Source organism: Schistocerca serialis, chromosome 8 (genome assembly GCF_023864345.2).
Source record: "Schistocerca serialis cubense isolate TAMUIC-IGC-003099 chromosome 8, iqSchSeri2.2, whole genome shotgun sequence".
NCBI lineage: Eukaryota > Metazoa > Arthropoda > Insecta > Orthoptera > Acrididae > Schistocerca > Schistocerca serialis.
In genome coordinates this window covers 287,653,042-287,673,569 of record NC_064645.1, presented here as the reverse complement: position 1 = coordinate 287,673,569, position 20,528 = coordinate 287,653,042, and the positions used below count along the sequence as shown (strand labels likewise).

The 20,528-nt window shown below is 37.6% G+C and overlaps 1 protein-coding gene across 1 annotated transcript in view; it reads left to right on the top strand.

Annotated features, from left to right (window-relative positions):
- LOC126416747 (guanine nucleotide-binding protein G(s) subunit alpha) overlaps window positions 1–20,528 on the top strand; it is a 373,751-nt gene that overhangs the window by 302,903 nt on the left and 50,320 nt on the right. The window contains exons 7-8 of the mRNA XM_050084587.1: window positions 8,296–8,369; window positions 9,099–9,278. Coding sequence (XP_049940544.1) covers window positions 8,296–8,369; window positions 9,099–9,278 — 254 coding nt within the window. The remainder of the gene's footprint in view (window positions 1–8,295; window positions 8,370–9,098; window positions 9,279–20,528) is intronic.

The following is a 20,528-nucleotide window of genomic DNA, read 5'->3' as shown; positions in this document are numbered from 1 at the left end:
CGTGCTTTTATCGTGAATTTCCAACCCAGTGCAAAGTCGCAAATAACTGGAAAAAAATGCAGGTGACTTCTGTGTATGAGAAGGGCAGAACCTTCAAAATTACTGACCAATATCACTAACATTGGTTTTCTGCAAAATCCTTTAACCTGTTACAAGTTTTCTTGAGACAAAGAAGCTTTTGTTCATCAATCAGCATGATTTTTGAAAGCATCGCTCATGCGAAACTCAGTTTGTCCTTTTCTCACATGATATATTGCTTACTGCGCATGAAGTGCAACAGGCAAATTTGATATTTGTAGCTTCCTGGAAAGTGTGTAACACAATGCCCCACTACACGCTGTTAATGAAGGTATGAACATATGGATTAGGTTCTCAGATATGTGAGTGGCTCAAAGACTTTTTTAAGTAATAGAACCCAGTATGTTGTCCTCGATGGCAAGTGTTCATCAGAGACAAAGGTTTATCAGGAGTGCCCCAAGGATGTGTGATTGGACTGATCTTATTTCCTGTGTATGTAAATGATCTCACAGACAGGGTAGGCAGCAAGTAGAGCTGGTTTGCTGGTGATGCTGTTGTGTATAGGGAGGTGTTAAAGATGTGTGGCCATAGGAGGATACAAGATGATCTTCTAATTGATGTTGGTGGTTTGGTTAGTTATATGTTCCAAAGATAATTTGAACATTTATTGCATCAAAATAATTTGAAATCAGTCAGTTTACAGGACATGTTTACATGATTAATGCTAACATTATTATTTTTAGTCCTACTCATGCAACTACATGTTGTTGTTATTTATTTATTTATTTGTACTATCAGTTTTAAGTAGAAATTTGTCATTTGAATAGAAGGATTTGTCCAAGAGAAATGATTTTAAATCATGATTTAAAATGTGGTCTGCTACTTTTCAGAAAATGTGGTTTGCTACTTTTCAGAAATTTTATATTGCGGGGGAAAAGACTCTCTCTCTCTCTATCTCTCTCTCTCTATCTCTCTCTCTCTCTCTCTATCTCTCTCTCTCTCTCTCTCTCTCCATATTAAACTCGTTTCTGAGTCACTGACAGCTTTAACAAAGGGTAATAAACATCGTTAAAATACCTAGCTCCTTGAAGAGGTACTGTCATGACATCCATGGGTGAACACCATATATTACTTTTACTGCTCACTTATGTGCAGTCAATACTTTCTTTATAAGTGACAAGTTGCACAGAAAATTATTCTATAATATGTTTTCGAGTGAAAATAAGCAAAATATGTCGAAGTTAAGTTTGTTTCAAGATTAGCAATTACACAAGGGCAAAAGTAACTGAGCTTAGTTGTTTAAGATGCACAGTAAATGTTTCTTTCAGTTCAAGTTTTCATCAATATGTACAAGTAAAAACTTGGAGCATTGTACCCTATTTACTGTTTCAGGCCCATGTGCTATATCAGTGGTGTGTGACTGTTTGTTGTACAGAACTGAATGCAGTGTTTTCTTCAAAATTTATGGAGAGTCTGTTTTCTGAGAACCACTTAATAATTCTTTGGAAAATATCATTTACCAACTCTTCTGCTTCTTTCTCTCTAACTTTTTTTTTAGCACTAGTATCTTCTGCTAAAAGTAGCATTTTTGCTCGTTGGACATAAAGTGAAAAGTCATTCACATTTATACAGGGTGATTTTTTTTTTCCCCAACATGTACAAAACTCTAGTAATTGATAGATGAGATGATATGGAACAGAAAAGGTCTACTGAATTTCTGTCCAGAATTGCATGGTTTCCATTTATTCAGTCACACATTGATAGACTGCAGTCTAATAAGCTCCATACTGTGCAGCCACAATTACAGTGTGTGTTGAAAATGGTTTCCATGTGCCTCAATGCACGCACGTATGCTCTGTAGCATGTTCTGTCTCGCACGTTCACATCGGTCAGCCTCTATCTGAACAATGTCAAAGGCAGCATGAATAGGCTGCTTCAGTGTCCACATCTGGAATGGGCTCTGGATACACAATACTTTTGAGGTGGTACCATAACCAGAAGTTCCACAAATCAGGGTCACCAATTGTTCCGGCCCACACCTTCTGGCTGCACCAACTGTGATGATTTGCTGTTGTTATATCATGGGGGTTCTGCATACGATCCCACAGATGACAAGTTGGAAGATACCATTCCATATAAGGTGGCCTCATCTGTGAATAAGATGGATGGTGCTAATCCCAGAATCATGTTTGTCTGGTGAAGAAAACGGTGACAAAACTGTTCCTGATGTGGAAAGGCTGTCGCTAGTAAGCCTTGCACACACTGTAAGTGATAAGGGTAGTAGCAATTCTCATGGAGAATCTTCCACACGGTCATCTGGCTTACCATGTTCTGGCAAGCCAACTGCTTCGTACAGACATGGCACTGTTAATCACCTTTTCCTCCAAGTCTGGTGTCCAAACATTTTGGGTACATCCTGCATGATTTCCTACTTCTGAAATGACACTGTCTCACACAAATGGCGAAACACTGTTGCAAACATTGAATGCTGTGGTTGTGTCGGTGGGGATAGGTTTCCTGATACAACATTGCTGCCTGTCGCCCATTGTCATTTACCTTTCTGCAAATAAACATCATGTCGACATGCTCTCGATTTGAATATGGAACCATTGTGTACAATGCGGTATCACATCCAGTACATGGTGAGTCAGCAGGAGAAGTGAATTGCACACATTATTACCCATTGCTATGGCAGGAGAGAGTGCTAGGGCATGACATATGAGGAATAGTACAACACTCTCGGAGGAAATCGTGCATTCTATAACTGTGGTTGCAGGGTACAGCCCGTAGTACACCACAGTCTCTGAGTGAATGGCCTCTAGCATGGGAACCATGCAATTCTGGACGTTAGTTTATTAGGCCCTTTTTGTTCCATATCCTCTCATTGATCCGTCCTTGTAGTTTGCGCATGGTGGAAAAACTCACCCTGCATGAAGAATCAAAGCAGACCCAAAATTGAGTCCTTCCCCCACCCCCACCCCCTTTTTTGGATTGGGAGGGGGCACCAAAAACCCTCCCCCACCCCCTTCACACACACACACACACACACACCCTGAAGTTACTAAAATTTACTGCCTTTCTGGCATTGTGTGAATTATTCAGCACAACTTATTGCATTCTGTTTGTTAAGTATGAGTCAGACCAACTGTTTATAAAACCATCAGTTTCATAAAACTTGAGTTTTTCTAAGAGAGTACGATTACACACTCAAACACATTAGAAAGATCACAAAAAGTACCAACTGACAATGTATTACTATTTACAGCTGAATGAATGTATAAACCCTTCTGGAATTCAAAGTGTGATATTCCAGGTAAATTTTTTCCCCTTAAATGAGCGACTACTCTCGATTACATTACTTTTTCGAATGTTTTGGCAAATATGTCAGTAGGGAAATTAGACAATAATTGTTTAAGTCTGTCTTGTCATCTTTCTTATGAAGTGGCTCAGAATTCTGTTTGGAATTCCGTCAACCCTTCATGAGATTTTGGTTTTTTAGAATTTCTGTAATGGTATTAGTTTCTCCTAAAGGATTTTGATGCTACATGTTGTAGCTTCAAGTTTTGTGAAATGACATTTTGAATATATTGTCTTGCTTCTTCAGTTGCACATTTGATCCTATATTTGTTGCTGTGTTGAGAAAGTGATTGTTAAAAAGTACTTGCAACTTATACATTATCACTCACAAAATTGTAATTTGGTTTAATTGTTATGGAATGTTGTATAGTGACTGGTTGTTCTTTCTCCCATTTGACAGTGTCCCATCTAGTTTTAATCTTATTATCTGGATTATTTATTTCAGCCAGGACATGCATTTTTCTGGACATTTTAGTTAGTTTCCTTAAAATGTCGGTTCGTGACTTACTCTGCCCTTCACATAAATTTCCTTCTTCCTCTTACATCAGATTTTAGTTCCCTTAGTTATCTGAGGTTAACTTGGTTTTTTAATGGCTCATCTGGATATTTTTTAGGGAAGGAACTTTCAAATATTGATGCAGATTAACTATAGAATAAATTGGATTTGACATTAGCATCTCTTTATACATAAACCTCATTCCATACTGCTCCTTTAGCTTATTCTTAAGACATTGTATCGTGTTGTCATTAATAAGCCTCGCTCCTGTATATGAACCTTCCTCATTGTTGTAAGGTGCAGTATTGCTTATTTCCATCAATTGTGTATCATGATCAGATAGTCCATTAACAATTGGGTACACGTTAATTGTTTCAGCCTGAGCTCTGTCTACAAAATGTTTTCAATCAGTGTCCTGCTATTTTGCTGCATGAGTTGGAAAGCTGACTGATTGAAAACCCAAATAATACTTCTAGTTCATTTTTCCTGTCCATGATGAATGGCAGTTACCTCTAAATGTAGAAAAATGCAAGTCAGTGTGGATGGGTAGGAAAAACAAACCCATAACATTTGAATGCACCATTAGTAGTGTCCTGCTTCACAGTCGTGTGATTTAAATATCTGGGCGTAACATTGCAAATCACTGTGAAAGTGAACGAGCATATGAAGATTGTGGTAGGGAAGGAAAATGGTCAACTTTGGTTTATTGGAAGGAGACCATCTGTAGGATACTTGTGCGGCCTTTTCTTGAGTATTTATTGAGTGTTCCTTGAGTGCTAGGGATGTGTACCAAGTCGGATTAAACGATGAAATAGAAGCAGTTTAGATGTGGGCTACTAGAATTGTTACCTGTAGATTTGAACAACATGGAAGTGTTATGGAGATGTTTTGTAAACTCAAACGGGAATCCCTGGAGATAAGGCGACATTCTTTTTAAGGAACTCTATTGAGAAAATTTAGAGAAACAGAATTTGGAGCAGACTGCAGAACGATTCTACTGCTGCCAACATACATTCCGTGTAAGGGTCACGAAGATAAGATATGAGAAATTAGGGCTTGTAGAAAGCATACACACTCTTGCTTTCCCCTCACTCTTTTTGTGAGAGAACAGGAAAGGAAATGACTAATAGTGGTGCAGGGTACCTTCCACCATACATCGTATTGTGGCTTGTGGAGTATGTATGTAGATGTAGACATAAGACATGGTGAAAGTGGTGCCATTTTAATGCCCCACACCTTAGGTTTACAATGTGTCAAATGCCGTGCCCGTCTTTTGAAATGTTCCACGAAGAAATTAGTAATGACCAGACTAGTGGGCTAGCCATGGTATCACCTTGGTGATGTCCTGTGAGAAAACGGAATCAGTATTTCAAGAGTGTCATTGAGTAGCACAATATCAAACAAAGAAACAATGTCAAAGCTGGTCAGGACATCATTTGGTTGAAATTTTAGTTGGTAGACACTGTGAATTTTGCAGATTCCTCCTATTTACGCCTGCAAACAGAAAATACACCTTGATTAATCAATTTGTATTCTGTGTGATCTTCTGTAAGATCCACAGTTACCTTTCCTAGTGTCGTTGGGTCTAGTAGGTCACGTATCTTGTGATCATAATCTTTGGTGTGGTCTTCCTTACAGCGGTCGCTTTTCCGTTGTCGGCAGGCAAAACAAAGGACCTCTTGTTGACCTTCGAGCTCTTGATATATCATAACAGAATATCAGCATGTTATGCCCTTAGAATCCTATCATCAGTGTACAACATGCTGTGTCTTTTAGTTACATATTATTCATATGTACACTCAGTTCTTAGCTGTGACATTCTTTTTTGGGGAACAAATGCACAAAATATGAACACAATTTTCAAACTCCAGAAAAGAGCCATAAGAATAATAACCAAAAATACTAGTCGAGCTCATCGTAAAGATATGTTCAGAGCACTGGGGATTTTAACTGCTCCATGTGAGTACATTTACCAGTCAGTTGTAAACATCAAAAATAACATTGGTAATTACTGCACAAACAGCTCTGTCCATGACCATGCAACAAGAGATAGACTCAACTTACATTTACCAACAAAACATAAACATAAAACTCAAAACAGCATTTTCTACCAAAGAAACTGTACAACAAATTATCAAAAGAGGTTAAAGAAATTGCAAAAATACACTTATTTAAAAAGACAGCTAAAAAGTATCTGTTATGCAATACATTTTATACGTTGAAGGATTACTTAGCTAAAACTAAGTAGGGATTTGATAAAAAACGTTATACAAATAAATGATGATGATGATGATAATAATAATAATAATAATAATAATAATAATAATAGTAATAGTAATAATGATTATAAAATATCCAACAGTCCACATAACACCTTCACTTTGTCGCCCCCCGCCAAACACTTCTTCCTCTTTCTGAGCTCAACATCTCACTCATTATGGAAGGATGCTGACTCAGTTTTTCAGGATGGAAAATGGGAAGTTGCGGTGTGTGTGTGTGTGTGTGTGTGTGTGTGTGTGTGTGTGTGTGTGTGTGTGTGTGAAGTGTTATGAAACAATGTGTGTGTACAGTGACTGATAGTGAGATATGAGTGAACAATGTGGCATTACATTATTTAATAAGTTATTTGTAAAAAAAAAAAAAAGTATTGTATACCAGGAGTAAATGTAATGGTTGCCTGTAACTAGAAGTCTCTAAATGTATGTGTATACGTATTAGCTCATTTTAAATTGATCTAAATTTGTAAATACTTGACATGTCCTATATCCTTGTAAAAAGAGATCAGCAGATGAATAAAGCTGCTGCTGCTGCTGCTACCACTACCACTACCACCACCACCACCACCACCACCACCACCACCACCACCGCCACCTCTCCTCTTTTCATGTTGCAAGCTAGTGGTTTTGCTTGAGGCAGTATCCTGGTGATTTGAGTTCATACCTTTTCAGCTTTTTCGTAACGTAGGGTCTGGATGGTCACTTCAGAGTTAACAGTGCCTACATAGGGATTAAGCATGGAGCAAAGTATAACTCACGATCAGTTCGACTGACAACTGGGCACACAAAGGCAGAGTACAGTGTGAGGTGAAAGCTTGGTCTGCGGGTGTTGGAATTGGTTTCAGAACTGCTGGGCCAGACCTATTGCCAGGGCCAGACCTATTGCCACTGGGAAGTAAACATGTGAGCCACTGGCTCTGCCCATGCTACACTTAGCTCATACCCTCTGTGGCAGCTTTATATACTATTCCACTACAATAACATGCCAGCTCTCGATGTCCAATGTTGAGGGTTTTAGAATAGTTCAATTCCCTCCTTTTTGAAGGAAACAGTTCCTCTGAGGTCAGTGGCCATTCACTTACGTCGACAACTGTGCGTGATGTTTGGAATTAACTCGTCATTCTACTTTCCACATCTTTTAGTGCAGTGTTAAGAGTTCATTCAGCATGTTCCTGTGGATGATGCTGTCGATCTCATTCCAGTCTTCTTGATGAGTGCTACCACTGGTTTGATATAAAATGTCCAAAAGTTGCTCATCAATTCATGCCAACTTGCTCTGTGTTTCACAATTTCACCCATGAAGAAAAGCTCATTGCAGTAAGTCATAGATACAATGCACTCAGATGGTGGTGAACAGGTGTCCACATTTCAGGAACTTACGTGTGATCCCTTTGTCCCGACTCTGTGATCTTGAACCCTCCTCCCTGAAGAGGCATTTAGGATTACACGAAACGATGCTAATGGTTTTGATAAATTACTTGCATATCATAAACCATTTGAGTAGCTTCTTTACAAGAGAGAGGACAGCTTGGGGGTCGACAGGGAACTAGTCCTTTGTTTTTTGTGAGAATGCGGAAAGCACTTTCAAATTTTTGCATTGACTCCTGTCTCATTCTTCACTATTTCTTGTGCATCAAACTACTCACATGTTTTAAAGCAGCTAATTTTTCTTCAGATTCCTGTGTACGTGTTTGGGAGGGGATACCGATTACATAGGCGTGAAAGTCACCATTTCTTGAAGGAAAAAAAAAAGTTGTCTTAATTTATTAAGTGTACATTATGACCAGAAGAGAGGTGTTTATCTAGTTTGTCACATCAGTTCTCTTGACCAATATATTGGGTACACAAAGATATAAACATAGTTTAATCATAACAGAGCTGTCCGGTTACGTGAAATATCCATGCAAAGAAAATTTTTTTACTGAAAGTAGAATTTAGAGAGAGAGGTGGAAAAAAAACTTTTTACCATTCTATTCCTGCTTAAAACTCCTTTGAAAATTGAATAGATGCAAAACTAATTACATAACAACACTAATGAAATTGAAGCTTCATCTTTGAGTGAATATGATAAAAGCGTTGCACTATGTTTAACTGCACAATCTTTGTTTTTATCATTATTTTTAAAGAGTTTTTTTTTCTTTCTTCTAGGACATTCTGAGATGTCGTGTCTTAACTTCTGGTATCTTTGAAACAAGATTTCAAGTGGATAAAGTCAATTTCCAGTAAGTTAATCACACTGTTCAGTATTAAGTGTATTTAGGAGGAAAAAATTATTAAATTCTTTTTTCGTGTTTTAAAATCAAACTTGTTCATGAATATAATTAAAGTTGTCTTGTAACAGTTCATTTGATGCATTGGAAATGAAATTGAACGATTCACAAACAAGAAAAGAATTTTCAAAGTGCTGTTTGTAGATATCTGGTAGTTCTCTGTACTGCTGAGAATTTGTATCCCAGAAGTTAAATTTTAATGAATCGTCATTAATATTTGTTAATGCTAATAAAGTGAATTTGATGAAACATAAACTTGCCAGCAATTTTTGTTACTTTTAAGGAACTACGTAATTTAAACAGAACATAAGGCCAATAAGATTGTATTTGCTGCATAGACTCTGCTTGCTTCTTGCATTTTTGGAAATAATCTTAGGAGTACAGCTGCCAGAATTCCTGAATCTGTTATTTGCATTGCAGTGAATGGTGCTAATGTGATAAACACATGGTGTTTGTCCTTCCACAAAGCATGTGTACTGGTTGGAGTTACTTTTGTGGTAAATTAATTGTATCCTCTAGATACAGGAACAGTTGTAAGCATTATTATAATTGCGAAATCTCAAATTAGCATTGTGTTTCATTGAGGCTGAAAGTTAACAGTATTTCAGTTCTATTTTTTTTTTTATTTTTTTACATTTATTTAAGCAGTGCGTATCAATGACAAACATTTTATTATTACAGTATGTTCGATGTTGGAGGACAGAGAGACGAAAGGCGGAAGTGGATACAGTGTTTCAATGATGTTACCGCAATCATATTTGTTACTGCATGCAGCAGTTACAACATGGTACTGCGTGAAGATCCTACCCAGAACAGGTTGCGCGAGAGCCTTGACCTGTTTAAAAGCATTTGGAACAACAGGTGAGGGTTTTGGCTGAATGTCTACCTGTTATGATTATTTTCTTACCAGTGGAGCATTAGATTGTCATTATACAGGGTTATTCTAAGTTATGGACCCATTTTCAAAACTTTGTATTTATTCAAGTACAAATCGAAAATGAACAAGCTTTATACCAATAAAAAAAAGGAAGTTTCAAAACTTCTTTAAAATGTTTGATATCAATTAAATACATTTTATAATTTGAAATGAATTAGTTTTTAATAATTATTTAATAATTGGGAATTTGACCAATGTTATAAATGTTCAGTGTGGCCACCGTTGGCTGCATGGCAAAAATCAGCGCAGTAGACAAACTCGTCCCACACATGCAAAAGCGTATCTGCTGTTACTGAGTTCACAGCAGCAGTGATCCAGTTCCGCAGATCGTTCAGAGTGGTTGTTAGAGGCAGAACGTAAACAGCTGCCTTCACATAATCCTATAAGAAGTAGTCACAGGATGTGAGATCAGAAGATCTTGGTGCCCAGAAGTGTGGCACCAGGTCGTCAGGTCCCCTGCGACCAGTCCAGCTCTGAGGAAGGGAGTAATTCAAAAAACCTCGTACATGACAGTCCCAATAGGGCGGAGTTCCATCTTGTTGGAAAATGAAGTCGTTGAAACCTTTCATAACTTCAGGGAACAGCCACTGTTCCAACACGTCTAGGTATGTGATTCCCGTTACAGTTCCTCCCCCAAAGAAAAATGGTCCACAAATCTTATAACGGGATATGGCACAGAACACGTTGATCTTTGGTGAGTCTCCTTTGTGTTGCAATGGTGAATGTGGTTTTTTCAAACCCCATATGCAAACATTGTTTCTGTTGACCTTTCCACTAAGGTGGAACGTTGCTTCATCGCTAAAAATTACACACTGTAGAAGTGTGTCAACCTCCATCTTTGCTAGTACATAACCACAAAATGTGAGACACTTCTCTTTGTCATTGAGATTGAGAGCCTGCACACGTTGTAATCGGTAGGGCTTGTACAGTAAACGCCATCTCAGAACTTTCCATACTGTTGCTTGAGGTATTCAAAGTTCTCGACTGGCTCTATTGGTAGACTTACTGCGGCTGCGCACAAAACTTTTTTGAATCCATCGGACATTATCCTCTGACATATGTGGTCTACCTCTGCTGTTTCCTTTGCAGACACTCCCAGTCAGTTTAAATTGCTTAAACCAATGTCCAATGCTTTTGTGAGTAGGTGGTAGAATACTGAATTTGTTACGAAATGCGCACTGCACTGCAATTTGCGATTCACTTTTTGCGAGCTCAAGAATGCAGAAAACCTTGTGCTCCACAGTCACCATCTCACTCGTAACTGAACGTGAAACAGTATGATAGCCCTATTGCTGCACGAACTCTACCTGATGCTTCTGAAACCATCACCGCCCGCCCGCTGCCGCCACTGCCTGCCAAAAACTTGGAAACTTCCTCTTTTCATTGGTATGAAGCTTGTTCATTTTGGATTTGTACTTGGATGCATACGAATTTTTGAAAATAGGTCCATCATTTAGAATAACCCTGTATTTATTATATTATATTATACACTGCAGACATTTGAAGCAGTTGTTAATGTTCAGTATATGAAGTATTTCACAAGAAGTTTGATTTATATTAGGTTTCTGTTAAATATGTGTAATTTTCAAACACTTTGGAGACTGGCCACTGAGAAGAATGTCATGCCTAGAAAACAAGCTGTTCACGCCTATATTTCAAGCGTAACTTACACATATGTAATGGATACGTCTTTATTCATAAAGAGTAATACATTGAATAAGACCAAGCTTCAAGATTTATTTTATATTTAGTATAGTTTTACATAGAATAAAAGTTTTAAAATAATAGTGACAGAAAGTGTAATTATCCTTTTAAAAAATTAAAAAAGGAGCATACGGGGTGAGATATTGAGCAATTTTGTCCTCTTGAGCTTCCAAAATTTCTTACTCGCTCAACAAATGTGAGACATAGTTTTTATGTTGTAGCATTATGCATCATTGCTTATACCTGTCCATTTATAAGACGGTTTTATCTTTATGTGATACACTGTAGTTTTAATTACTTGTCTTTACCTTAATTAGCTATGTAAGCGAAGCACAAAATATGGTTTACATTCTCCATGGTAATTACTTGTTTGCAGCGTAGTCCACTTTCTCTCCACTAAAGATCATAGAGTTGGACAAAGCTGCCTATGCAGATGGGGCAGATCATATTTTTTGTGAGTGGGTAGTTGTCCAAAAAAAAGGTTCCAAATTCCTTGTAAATAGAATGAAAAAAATCGTAAAAGGAAACTGTTTATGGATAAAACTACAATAAAATTAAAACTATTCTTAAATTATTTTTTATTTAATCAATTTCTATTGGATAGAAAAAAAAATCACTTGCATAAGCTGTGCTGCTCTTTGCATACTGCAAAATAAATGTGTTTAACAAATCATCTTAATCTAGTATGTCGGTATCGTCATGGTAAATGTGCAAACTAGTGATATGATTGAGTCAGTCTTGCAATTTTACTGATCATAAATAAATTTTGAATCAGTTGTAAAAAGGAAAACTTTGTTCACCGTAATGGGATAATCCATGAATCGCAATCCTCACAACATCCCTCTCGTCCGTGGTCTGCTTATTTTCTCTCTTTAGAAGTACCAAAAGCATGTCTCTATTGCTTAATAATCTCTCACCATGAGAGTAATTTTTGTAAAATTTTAAAATTTCATTGAGACCTGCATGATGTAAATTTTTTCAACTATTAAAAAAAAAAATCTTGCAGAATCATTGTCAAATAGACTCTAGAGTGATAAAATCAGTTGATCAAAAACTTCAAAATTTGATTTTCTGTAAAATTCGTTCGGTGTTTTGAATTTAATATTTTTCATTATTACCGTGATCGAGATGTTTTGGAGTTTTGTGCTGATGCAGAAGTGGAGCTTCATCAAGGTCATAGAGGTCAGCAACTGCTTGAATACTTCAACCCCAAAATTTCCCCAGACTTGAAATCACAAGAGACACTTAACATATCAGGAATAGCTTCTATTTTTCCATATTATTTGATAGATTAGACTTCTGTGATTCTGTGTTTAAACTTTTTACTCACAGGGGGACATTCTGGTCTGAGAAATTCAGTTTGGGATGAGACTTCACAGGTTGGTAGTATACATCAAGAGTGTCGACTCATAAGTCTTATAGTGCACTACCCAGAAAATTTCTAGAAAAAGGGCTCTAAAGTTTTAAGCATAACTTATACGCACCTCATATACGGTCAGAAGTAGCATTGCAGCAAAAAGATGAAATAGCTCAGTCAGTAGCATGCTGGAATGTTGTACGGCCAATGTGGGTTCAATTCCACCTGCAGGCTTGATTTTATTGTTTTCTTAATTAAAAAAAAAATTGTAACAATGTTTAAGTAAAGCTAATGACCTGAAGTGTTATCAGTTAAGTCGCAAGTAATTTTATTTTGTTTATGAATTGGATGTCGCAGGCTGCTTAAAATGATCTGCTACAGTGCCAGTTCATTCCTGACTTTCCCAGAGATTGGAGCATTCTGTGTTGCAAAATATTACCAGAATTTTTACAATGTTGTGAATTAAAGCGGTGTGTCACTGAAGACGTAGTGAAAGTATCAGAAGTTGCAGATTCATTATACAGAGAAGTGTCAAAGGTGGTGATTAAAAGATGTGCAGGCTGCAAATAATTTGATTGCATTGGAATCTTCAATGACAGTTTCTCATGAAACACTGTTTATGGGTGAAGAAATTTTGCATACTATGGACATGTTGGCTAAAAAGATACCTGTGACTGATGATGAACTTCCTCACGAAAATGAAGGTTAGCCTTTCAGTAAGTACGAAGACCACAGCTCATAGGACCATTATAAACCAGACGAAAATAAGGCAAGGGAAGCAATCTGTCTTTCTTTTGATTACAAAATTAAAGTTCTTAACAACACACTCACACCATGTGGAAACTACAAACATTATAAAAAGAAAAAGGATGCAGCCAATTAAGAAAGAAGAAGGAATATTGATCCCAATGGGACGAAGAAATAAAAAAAAAAAGGAGGAATCAATTTGATAAGTATCAAGCAGTCAGTTCCTGGACGTGTTGTTCAAATGTATGTGAAATCTTATGGGACTTAACTGCTAAGGTCATCAGTCCCTAAGCTTACACACTACTTAACCTAAATTATCCGAAGGACAAACACACACACCCACGCCCGAGGGAGGACTCGAACCTCCACCAGAACCAGCCACACAGCCCACGACTGCAGCGCCTTAGACCGCTTGGCTAACCCCGCGCAGCTCCTGGACGTGTGATCATTTTGTTGACCAGAGAAAATTATCAGCAAGTGACTACACAGAGTTTGCAACGGTGTGCCTTAGCAGCAGCATAACAGTTTACAGATTTTAAATTTAAAGCTTCTGACAGCTGGTTTCTTAGATTCAAAAATAAGTGCGTAATTTGTCAGCGAAAAGTGACAAGATTTGTTTCAAGAACAGAAACAGCGACTGTGGAAGAAACCTTGGCTGCTGTAGACACTTTTCAAACCCAGAGGTTAAAATTGATAATGAATTTCAACAAAGATTTTGTTATCAACACTGACCATACAGGTATTTATTCCAGGGTATTTCAAAATTCATTTTGCTCTCTATTTTTACTGTTCTGACAAAATGCTTCACTTTCGGTCGATTTTTCTTTCCAGGGTATCAGTACCGGTTGGTGTATGGTAGGACTCTGGCTACCAAAGGAAGCAAAACTATATTCGTTAAAAGACATGACGTGAATAAAGTGACTCATACATATATCGCTCAATATTCTCTCTCTCTCTCTCTCTCTCTCTCTCTCTCTCTCTCTCTTTCTGTCGGGAAACATCCTAGCTCAAGTGTGAGTTTGTATGCAAGAGGCAGCTGATAATTTTGGTCCCAGAGTTCAAAAAACAGTAAAAGAATATTAACAAAATTACAAAAACATAATCAGGTCTTCCAAATCTGGGAAGCTAATGACAGGTCTGTATACTGACATTCTCAACCAGTGTTTGAAGTAGGGTCAAGAACGGTTTCTTGTAATTACTAACTCTTGCGGTGGACAAGCAAAGCCTGAATTATATGACAAAATCATTCAGTATGACGAGAAATCACTGACATGTACAGTTAAAGTGATTCCTCCAAAATGTACTCCTATTGTTCAATCAAGTGACGTTATTAAAACAGACAAGTCAGAAATCTGAGGAAGCATATACAAAATTGCACTTAACTTATTGAAAATAATAGAGAAATAAATTCTCGTGAAGAGTGTATGAAAATAACAATCAATAATCCAGTATCAGCTGTCATTGCCAGTTTTTGAGGAAATGATCAGATATGCCTGGTTATGCTTCCAGGCTTTCTGATGAAAAAGAAGCTATCAGAAATGCCAACAAAGTATGTTTTGCAGGAGATCTTTTAAAAATATCGTTGTTCCTGTAAACAATCATCCTTCATAAATTGTGCAAGGCGCCAAAATATTTTTTGTTTTCAATGTTTATGTAATTGAAACTCCACCCAGAATTTTATGACAGTGGCAATTGATTTACTTCCATTAAAAATGCATTTGGAATTATTTGTTAATACTTTAGGTCATTAACTTCATTTAACAATTGTTACAGTTTTTAAAGCAATTAAAAAAACAATGAAACCATACTGACAGGTAGGTAGGATCAAATCCAGATCGGTCGCATGACTGTCAGGCACACAACTGACTGAGCGACTTTACTTATATGCTGCTTTGCTACTTATGACCCATATGTGAGATTCGTATGAGCTACGTTTAAAATTTTTCCAGAATTTTCTGGTTGGTGCGCTTTAAAGACTTCCATGAGTGGATACCCTTGAGATATATTACTAATCTGCAAAGGCTCATCCCAAACAGAGTTCTCGAGATTGGAATGTTCCCTTGTGAATGAAAACTTAAAAAGTTGTTAAAGTAAGAAATTGTTAAAGTAAAATAGCAAATAATTGTAGAATCCAGATATATATAGGCTATAATAGAGAAATAAATTCTTTTGAAGACTGTGTAAAAATAACAATCAATAATCAATCATCAGCTGTCATTGCCAGTTTTTAAGGAAATGATCAGATATGCCTTGTTATGGCCGATATCACACTGTCAGTTACCGTGTCAATAGAATGGTCATACCAAAATTGAAACACTTTTTTAATTTGACCTTACAGCCATCCCATCTGTAAAATAGAAGTATATATAAATATAAACATAAACCATCAACAACAATTGAATCGTTTTTAATCATATATGGACCTTGTTGGTCAATAGGTTGATACAGAAGGTAAACATTTCTCAGTTTCCTTCTCAGTTTTAATCTGCCACTCTTTGAATGGAGCACAGTGCTTCAGTGAGTTTTGTTCAAAATTTATTAAATATTTCATTATTTGAATAAATTTTGTTGATGGTGAAATTTTTTTCAGTTGCCTCCTACCTTGACAAGATTATGAACGTTATATAGTGCACAAACAGTGCTAGAGGATCTTAATTGTGTATTTCTAACTGCAATCCTTATACTTTCTCCAGAAAGATTTCAAGCCATGTCATAATACTGGCCTCTGAATTTAGATAGTGGTAATTTGTCCAGTGCTAGAATGTCTTAGACAAGATCAAACAAGGCTTCCATTAAAGTAGTATCTGTTGAATAAAAGCCGATAAAATACTCATTCACTGTTAAATCTTCAGAAGTGAAAGGGAGGCAAACAGAGACTTGTTCGGTTTGGATTAAGTCACAAGTTTTATCCAGTATTATTGAAAGGTATTGAGCAGTTTTTATGTTGCCCTTATTTCCTGACAAGACTATAGATGCAATCAGCTCAAGAACTTCATTTTGATGATTGTGGCGAAGCCATTTGTAACCATCTCTCTGTAAAAAATATTTTAATTCTGTTGAATGTTCTGGGCAAACCTTTAAAATGTCTCAAAGTTGCAATTTCCATCGCTCTTGGATTTTCATTTTGGGAGACCTTGTCTAACTTTTGATGCACTGAATATTTCTGTAACGTGGTTCGATTACTCATCATGTGTTTCAACTGAAATGACGAAATCGACTGAGTGATGTTACTAGCTGCAACGTTTTATTAATACTTTGGTGCAATTAATATGAAAAGAACTTGTTACATGGATCCTTATCAATTTTCTCCATAGTACCAATTTGAAAATTCACCTTAACCCTGTGGCGCATAGCATCTACTACAGTGGATAGCTGTCAATGGTCACTTCTTTGACATTTTCAGTCCGTCCTGAGGCTACAAATGCACACAGTTCACTGCAATGGGCACTTCCTACCGGTGTTGTGTCCTGCATGCATTTACAGCCTCATGACTGACTGAAAACGCCAGAGAATTGACCATTAAAAGGTGTCCACTGCAGTGAAATTCATACTCCACAGGGTTAAACTCGAGCTTTTTTCAAATTCATGGCCCGCCTGTCGAAAGCCACTATTAACTTTCACTCTCACACTTCAGCACACGTTCAAAAGTTGCTTTATCATTATTGTTGAGTTGAAGCTATGGATTATGCTCCATCCAGTTTTTAAAAACTGAAAGCACTGAAGAGTTCTTTGCAGTTGACATAAAAAGCTATAATATATTTTTATGTTAGACAAAAAACTTGTAAAAAAAAATCAATGCATAAAAATGTTAACAATTCAAATGGCGCATTTGTTCTGTATTACGATGCATTTTCCATTTATATTTCTGGTATGTAATATATTCCAATAGCTCAGAGTTATGCTTATCGAAGTAGCACACTCCTCCTTCAAATCGCTGTTATGCTTCTTGTAAACTGCTGAAATTCAAACAGTGTATATGCTTTGATGTGTAAGATCATAACAGTACTCACTTTTATTTACAGTGTAGTTCTTAACATTCTGTAAAGAAGAGTAGTATTTACACTATTGACAAATGTTTCTAAATTAAGGTGGAAGAAAGTTGATTTTACAATACCTTATGAATTTCACAGTCGGCTGCCTCAGCCTGCTCATCACTAAAGGCTCCGAGGCACACTGTTTACAGAAAGATGGTACAGAAGTCTCATTTGCATTCTACTGCCGAAGTGCTTCATCTACTTACTCGTTATTTCCTTTTGCTTCTCACCACGAATGAATCCATGTCCGTTTTAAGGGTTTCTACAATGAACCCTTCTATAATAAAAAGGTATCTTCATGAATGCCTCTGTTCATACACCAAAAGAACATTGTCAGAATTGCTGCCCAATCATAAGAAGTGCCATAGCACGCAGTGACTAGCAGCGATCTCATCGGTTGAGTAAGTTACACTACCATTTAGGACCATAGCATTTCCAAATAAGAGGCACAGTTACAACACTGCTGTGCTAGTGATGTCACCACACCATGATGTTGCTTCCCCTGTTTGGAATGGCTGCAATACTGTTTGTGAGAGCAGCTCTCCTGGTAGACACAGGTGTTGCCCGGCATGTTGGATCAGATAGGCTTTGTTGTTTTACTCTCTTCATCCAGTTTCTTGCGTTTCTGTGGTTTTTTTGTTCCCCTTTTGTACATTTACGCGTTCGTTGCTTTTCATCGTTCTTGTGATTTTTCCTTTCATTCCGTTTTGTGTTGTCAGTCTCTATTGTTTTATTCTCACACTTGTGGCATTGTTTTATTCAGAACAAGGGACTGATAACCTTGTAGTTTAGTCCCTTCCCCCCCTCTTTTAATCCAACCAACATCAAGGACGTTTCTCTACTTCAGTGTTGTTTGTTATTTTCAGCACATGACCGAAAGAAATCGTGATTTGCTGCAGGTATGTATGTCTTAGGAGACAGTACATCACCAATTTCTTTCTGGTTAATTGTCTAAACTATTTATCGTCCATGTTTCACTCCCATACATGGCTACACTCCATACGAATACTTTTGGAAACGGCTTCCTGACACTTGAATCTATACTCGATGTTAACAAATTTCTCTTCTTCAGAAACACTTTCCTTTTCATTGCCAGTCTACATTTTATATCCTCTCTACTTCAACCATCATCAGTTATTTTGCCCCCCCAAATAGCAAAACTCCTTTACCACTTTAAGCCTCTCATTTCCTAAACTAATTCCCTCAGCATCACCTGACTTAATTCGACTACATTCCATTATCCTTGTTTTGCTTTTGTTGATGTTCATCTTATATCCTCCTTTCAAGACACTGTCCATTCCGTGCAACTGCTCTTCCAATTCCTTTGCTGTCTCTGACAGATTTACAATGTCGTCGGAGAACCTCAACGTTTTTATTTCTTCTCCATGGATTTTAATACCTACTCCGAATTTTTCTTTTGTTTCCTTTACTGCTTGCTCAATACACAGATTGAATAACATCGGGGACAGGCTACAACCCTGTCTCATGCCCTTCCCAACCGCTGCTTCCCTTTCATGTCCCTCGACTCTTATAACTGCCATCTGGTTTCTGTACAAATTGTTAATAGCCTTTCGCTCCCTGTGTTTTACCCCTGCCACCGTTAGAATTTGAAAGAGAGTATTCCAGTCAACATTGTCAAAAGCTTTCTCTAAGTCTACAAATGCTAGAAACGTAGGTTTGGCTTTCCTTAATCTATTTTCTAAGATAAGTCGTAGGGTCAGTATTGCCTCACGTATTCCAACATTTCTGCGGAATCCAAACTGATCTTCCCCGAGGTTGGCTTCTACCAGTTCTTCCATTCGTCTATAAAGAATTCGCGTTAGTATTTTGCAGCTGTGACTTATTAAACTGATAGTTCGGTAATTTTCACATCTGTCAACACCTGCTTTCTTTGGGATTGGAATTATTATATTCTTTTTGAAGTCGGAGGTAATTTCGCCTGTCTCATACATCTTGCTCACCAGATGGTAGAGTTTTGTCAGGACCGGCTCTCCCAAGGCCGTCAGTAGTTCTAATGGAATGTTGTCCACTCCTGGGGCCTTGTTTCGACTCAGGTCTTTCAGTGCTCTGTCAAACTCTTCATGCAGTATCATATCTCCCATTTCATCTTCATCTACATCCTCTTCCATTTCCATAATATTGTCCTCAAGAACATAGCTGCTGTATAGACCCTCTATATAGTCCTTCCACCTTTCTGCTTTCCCTTCTTTGCTTAGAACTGGGTTTCCATCTGAACTCTTGATATTCATACAAGTGGTTCTCTTTTCTCCAAAGGTCTCTTTAATTTTCTTGTAGCCAGTATCTATCTTACCCCTAGTGAGATAAGCCTCTACATCCTTACATTTGTCCTCTATCCATCCCTGCTTAGCCATTTTGCACTTCAAAGTGTGTAGCTTCACTAAAATAAAGGAGATCTCCAGATGAGAATAATGTAGGTTTTGATATTATTTACAAACTTCTGAAGTGTTGTCTTTCCATTTTATTGACAATGAAATTATTTTATTGATTCTGCCCATTCATCAAGCATGTACATTATTTGCCGTCGGTTTCGTACATACACTTAAATGCAACTAAAATCACCATCACAAGGGAGTCTGGTGTGACGTACCATAGGGGCTTAATGTTGAACAGATTGAAATCTTGTGGTAGCAACAATGGACCTTACCAAAACGATAATAGTCCAATTCATTGCCTGTCTCTTGGAGTTCACTGTAATTGTGTGGAAATGTTTTGCGTGAGGGTTAGTTATCTCAAAGTTTTCCAGCAAGCAGCTCCCAACCACATCTGAACTCCTTCCTCCATGTTAAACATTAAATTCAAATACAAAGATTCCTCTAAATTTATTTTCAGATATTGTGGGAACCCACTTTTCTTTGCAGTATTCAGAGTATGTATCACAAAACAAGCATGCCTCTGTGAGGCCACGTTCCAAGTAAACTTTGTTGGGCTTCTGTTGCCTACTATAATGACTGTTATACACTCCTGGAAATTGAAATAAGAACACCGTGAATTCATTGTCCCAGGAAGGGGAAACTTTATTGGCACATTCCTGGGGTCAGATACATCACATGATCACACTGACAGAACCACAGGCACATAGACACAGGCAACAGAGCATGCACAATGTCGGCACTAGTACAGTGTATATCCACCTTTCGCAGCAATGCAGGCTGTTATTCTCCCATGGAGACGATCGTAGAGATGCTGGATGTAGTCCTGTGGAACGGCTTGCCATGCCATTTCCACCTGGCGCCTGAGTTGGACCAGCGTTCGTGCTGGACGTGCAGACCGCGTGAGACGACGCTTCATCCAGTCCCAAACATGCTCAATGG